General features: G+C 35.0%; 1 protein-coding gene across 1 annotated transcript; it reads left to right on the forward strand.

Moving 5' to 3' along the window:
* Window positions 1-1,265: 1,265 nt before the first annotated feature.
* On the forward strand, window positions 1,266-5,072 carry LOC145159537 (uncharacterized). The gene is made up of 6 exons (XM_079078543.1): window positions 1,266-2,684; window positions 3,373-3,713; window positions 3,870-4,005; window positions 4,086-4,225; window positions 4,299-4,422; window positions 4,589-5,072. Exons 1-6 carry the CDS (start codon window positions 1,328-1,330, stop codon window positions 4,897-4,899), a joined length of 2,409 nt encoding a protein of 802 aa, XP_078934669.1. The 5' UTR covers window positions 1,266-1,327; the 3' UTR covers window positions 4,900-5,072.
* Window positions 5,073-5,827: the final 755 nt, after the last annotated feature.

Genomic DNA, 5,827 nt, shown 5'->3' on the forward strand with positions numbered 1-5,827 from the left:
AAATAAATAACATTTTTACCAAAATACTCATTCATTATTACTTAACCAACTAAGCATTTAATGGATCATTAAATGCAAACTAAAGACAAAACTGTCATTTTATTGTATAAAGTTAATGGTAATTAATGTTTACTTAATCTATGTGTTTTTTGTCTGTGGACAATAATTTTGAGACGGAGGGAGTATTAACTAGCCCAATAACCATTTAATAATTAAGTGCCCCAATAACATCTAGCTTATTTTTAACAAAGAGATAGAGGATAACAAATCAAAAAGGAAAAAATCTCACATCTACAATACTTGTTGAAGAAAACAAAGACGATATACAAGCTTGTGTTCATGAAATGTTATAGATTGTGTTAATGAAATATAATAGATAAAGCGGCGGGTTGTATTTTGTTTCTTTATAGTTACTTAATTATAAGTTAAATGGAAAAATAAAATAAAAGAGACAAAATAGTCATTTAAGGTCCTATAAGGCTGGATGCACAGGTGTTACTTTTGGCACATTAGTTTTTGAGCCATGTAGGCGCCACACAGTGACCCATCTATTTTTTTTTAATTTATCTAAAATTTCTATAGAAAATTTTTAATGACTTACATTAAAAAAATTATAATTTAAGGTAACTTCAAAAATTTGAATTTATATGGAAAATTTTCTATAGAAAAATTATTGAATTATGGTTTTCTATTTTAGATTCCACATTAAAAGAGGAATTGTGATGCCATATTTATCGTTTTTTTAATTAATGGAAAAGGAAATTGAGAAGAGGTCTTAAATTTGGACTTTTTCTCTCCATACTTTCATATAGAATGAAGCTGTCCAGTTTACCATGAGGCCAAGGGGAGGTGTTCGTTTGGCACTGCCGAGTCAATGTCATAGGGGTGGCACTAGCCACTTCCTTCAAACTATTTTAGAATGAAAATACAAAAAAATAAATAAATAACTACAGAAAAAAATAGTGCAGTTTTGTAACTAAGGGCAAAGTCTAACCATTATGTACAACTTACAACTATTTTAGAATGAAAATACAAATGTGAAAGTCAATCAACGTCGCTAGACACCTTCCTCCCTCTTACTCATTCACGTCAAATGTTGACACTTCTGGCAGCTAACTATTGGAAGAAAATTATAACCACTAACCCCCGAACACGTGTAATTAACTCAACTGCAACACGTTTACAAAGATTCGGCTAGAACAATCTCTTCGAAAGTTATTAATTTCAGTTACCCTGTGTAAAAGTCGCCTCGTAGAACAGTTGACCTGAGTAACAAGTTAAAAGGGTACTTGCAGAAATTGTTCATGTTCAGTCAACTTTAAAATCCATGAGGATGACTTTGCGTAAAGGCTATTTCTTGATGTTATTGCACAGTTTACTATACATATCGAGTGATAGTTTCACAAATTCTGGTTTCCACCCAGTTGACAACATTCGAAATCACGATTGCTCTTGCTTCGGAAACAATCATCGATGGGTAGATCAACACACAAAACAAGTATTAACATTCGGACTTGTTCCATCAGCAGTGACTGGAGTGATACTTGCCATGATTATTCTCAATATCATCGTCTTTAAGTTGAGTCAACTTCATGAAACCAACGACAAAAAACCACCATCTTTCTCACAGGAACATCTATGCCGCTGGTTTCCACTTACAGACATGAGAGTAGCAACAAACAATTTCAGTCAAGATATGGTGATAGGGAAAGGTGGATTTGGTAAGGTGTATAAAGGTGTCATCGACTATGGTGCAACTAGGGTTGCAATCAAGAGGATGGATTCTCGATCTAAGCAAGGAGCCACTGAGTTTTGGACTGAAATCAAGATGCTCTCCAAGTTCCGACACAACAACCTTGTCTCTCTTATCGGATACTGTGATGAGTTCAATGAGATGATTATCGTATACGAGTATGTCTCAGGTGGAAACCTCGGAGAACGCCTCCATAAAGTTTCCAGACACACTAAAAACTGTCCACTTTCTTGGGTGGAACGTTTGAAAATATGCATAGGGGCTGCACGTGCTTTAGATTATCTTCACACTGGCACAAACTCAAACCACCGAATCATACATAGGGATGTGAAAAGCTCAAATATACTCTTGGATGAATACATGGAAGCTAAGGTTTCAGATCTTGGGGTGTCGAAAATTGGTCCACTAGGTCAACCTTTCACCCATGTGAGCACAGATGTAAAAGGCTCTTTCGGGTATTTTGATCCTAACTACTTCATGACACGAAGACTCACAAGGAAATCTGATGTTTACTCATTTGGGGTTGTGTTATTGGAGGTTTTATGTGGGCGTCCTGCGATTGATCCAACTCTTGGGGATAATGAACTCGGTCTAGTTGGGTGGGCCATGGGGTTCATCAAAGAAGGAATGTTGAATCATATAATTGACCCGAGTTTGAAGGGCCAAGTCATCCCTGATTGCTTAGAAGCTTTTGTGGGAATCACAGAAAAATGCTTAAAGACTCGTCCAAAAGAACGCCCGACTATGACTGAGGTGGTAGTCGAACTTGAAGCTGTGTTGGTGATGCAAGAGAAAGCGAATTCTTTTGTACTCGAAAGTTGTAGTCGTTATGAGAATGAAGAAAAAGGAAATTCGAATGTGAAGAGTGGAAAGATAACTGTGTCAAGGATGTTGCGGAGTATGTTTGCAGTGAAAACCTCTGCCACACTTGGTAATTAACCTCTTTGTGACTTTCTTTTTTCACATAGTATTACATTTCCAACCAACAAATCCCATTTTTTTCACCATTTTACTTTACCAAACACCATTTGTTGCACCAAAATGGTTTAAAGAAATTGTATAACGTCTCAAATCTGGTGTTATACCATTATTTTCAACAATTTTTGCGCTATACTTTCATATTACAATTTGGTCATCTAAGTTTGGGTTTACATAAGTCTAGTTAATTTAATTGTATAGTAAGACAAAGTTATATAAAAAGGAAAACAAATTTATATAAAAAAACTCTTGATTATAAAGGGTATTTTTTAAAATCTATATATGTTGGGAAAAAAATATACCTAGAATATTTTCTTGGTATAAAAATGGAGTAATATGTTGAACATATATAATCGTTCTTTGCACCAAATATTAAACATTTTGAAAATCAATATAAGTTATAGCAAACCAATGTACTTTGAATATTCTTTTTATTGTAAAAAATAAGATAATATACCATAGATGAAACATTTTTTGCACTACCCTTTTCGGGAGAAAAGAGTGTTTTGGTTCATGGTTGGATATCTAAAGTTTACACCAAAAGTTTAGTCCATGAGTATAGTCGCTAACTTTTAGTTCTACCTTCTAGTGTCTAAATTTCTTGTAATGATCTAAAGTCTTTCCTTTGATCTTATTTTCAGTCGAGCAACCGGAAAAGAAGAAAGGGCAAAGTATATGCCTTCTTCCGTGTACATTGTCTAACAAGGACGATTTACTAAGCAACACTACAAATAGTTTCCATGAAGTTAATTTCAAACGGGAAGTTATAAATTCTCGTTTAAAAGTATTCACTGTAGCTGGACTTAAAATTGCTACTAGGAACTTTAGTCATGATATGATTGCTGGTGAGGGTGCCTTTGGAAAAGTTTTCAAAGGATGGGTCGATCACGAAACATTTTCTCCTTCAAAAGTTGCTTCTGGGATGGCTGTTGCTGTTAAAAAACTCAATACTGATGGTTATCAAGGATTCCAAGAATGGCAGGTAGTTTATATGCACGATTTTTTGCACCAAGTGTCGCTACTTGTTTGTCTAACTTCATACTTTGTATTATTGTGTTGCATCATTAATTCAAGTTATTAAGTTAATTTTTTTGTGCGATAACCTTGATATAATGATGAAATGGTACCATGGATACAGGCGGAGGTGAAGATTTTAGGCAGGTTGAGTCATCCAAATCTAGTCCATTTAATAGGATATTGCTGCGAAGATAAGGACCTATTCCTCATTTACGAATTTCTGAACAAAGGGAGCCTAGAAAATTACATATTAAAAAGTAAACATATATCTATTAATCTAAATAATATAATATTCGTAGCTAAATGGACATAAATTGAAAGGTTTTAACTAATGTAGAAGGATCTGGACTAGAGCTCCCATGGTCAATGCGACTCAAAATCATGATCGGAACAGCTCAAGGACTTGCCTTTCTTCATAGTGCCGAGAACCAAATCATATTTCGTGATTTGAAGAGTTCTAACATATTGCTTGATCAGGTATCGCATGCTACTAAATTCAGTTAATCGTTGTATCTTATGATTTCATTTCAAAAAGATTGTTTTTTTCAAGGATTTCAATGCAAAAATCTGTGATTTTGGTTTGGCAATACATGGTCCAACAAATGGTAATACACATATTATGACAGAGGTAATGGGGACACATGGGTATGTCGCTCCTGAGTACGTTGCAACAGGTGATCAGTTTCCTCTAAATTCATTAGTTTTCTTCACAACTTTTATACAGATGAAACATCAAAAATGATCCATGGGACAAAATATTTTAATTATTGTCACAATGAAATAAGCCAAATGTAGTATAATTCGTCCTATATTAGGTAACAATAACATGTACATTTATAGGTCATTTGAATGGGAAGAACGATGTATATGCTTTTGGAGTGGTGTTACTGGAAAGTCTTACGGGTCTACGGGCTATTGACAAGACACGGCCCAACAAGGAGCAAAATCTGGTGGAATGGATAAGGCCAATGCTACATAGTAAAAGAAAGGTGAAGACTATAATAGACCCGAGCCTTGGTCATGACTACCAGTTGAAAGCTGCCTATGAGTGCGCTGCACTTGTTTTAAGATGTACTCAACCTGAATCAATACAAAGACCATCTATTGAACAAGTTTTACAGAGCTTAGAGGGAATTAGTGGTATCATATGATCTTATCATTGTTTGTTAGTGTACTCGATATGAAAACTGATAATTTGTATTTTACCAACGTTGGCTTCATAATGTAAGAAAATCGGGATAAAATAGCCTTGGAAATTTTGAGAATTGTGGTTTCACTTTCAGATTAAAGTATTTGGGTGGTACTCCCAATCTTTAATCGGATAAGACTCAGAATTGGAAAAACATAAGAGAGAATGTTCAAAGATGTTATGAAGAAGAAGAGTACCAACAACAGATTTCGGATATGATCATCGACCCCAGCCAGGGGCTCTGCCCCTTGGACCCCGCTAGGGGTTGCCGCCCCTTGGACACCGCTCCCAGGGGCGCAGCCCCCGGGCCCCCGTCGGTTCAGGGGCTTTGCCCCTAAATAGCAGTATACTTTCAACAAAGACAAAATTAAACAAATGTGCACTCCGCACCATACCGATTTGTTCAATAATTGTCAAAGTGACATTGATCAACAAATTAACCCCATTACACTTAAATAACATTAGTGATATAAAATCACCAACAAACCTCCCCCATTTAATTGTAATCTTGATTAACTAAACATTAAAATCATAACAACAACAAACTGATGCATAAATGAAATTTCGTGATGATTGAATTTCACATTAGTATATTATTCATTCCAAATATTCGAATATCAGGGTGTCACTAAGGATTGAACTCTTTCTATTCTAAGTGAATACATAAAGATAATATACACAACAATTTACATTCTCAAATTTCTAACTTGACACTATATTTACTAGCTTGTGTCCCATCCTTCAATAAGCATATCAAAGCCAAGTCCTAACTTCTTGAAGCAGCTAAACTTCATGCTTATATAGGTAGTCCTTTTATTCTTGCACCTGCAAATGCAATTTTTCAAAAGAACTATTAAGAATATAAATTCAACCTTCTTAACTTGCAGTAC

This window comes from Lactuca virosa, chromosome 2 (genome assembly GCF_052849685.1).
Source record: "Lactuca virosa cultivar CGN04683 chromosome 2, Lactuca_virosa_CGN04683_v6, whole genome shotgun sequence".
NCBI lineage: Eukaryota > Viridiplantae > Streptophyta > Magnoliopsida > Asterales > Asteraceae > Lactuca > Lactuca virosa.

Bases quoted from the DNA above. Each gene is read 5' to 3' on its own strand.
- LOC145159537 (XM_079078543.1), top strand. From the start codon at position 1,328: ATGAGGATGACTTTGCGTAAAGGCTATTTCTTGATGTTATTGCACAGT. The intron at 2,685-3,372 runs GTAATTAACCTC...TCTTATTTTCAG, and splicing joins GAAAACCTCTGCCACACTTG to TCGAGCAACCGGAAAAGAAG. The intron at 4,423-4,588 runs GTGATCAGTTTC...GTACATTTATAG, and splicing joins TCCTGAGTACGTTGCAACAG to GTCATTTGAATGGGAAGAAC.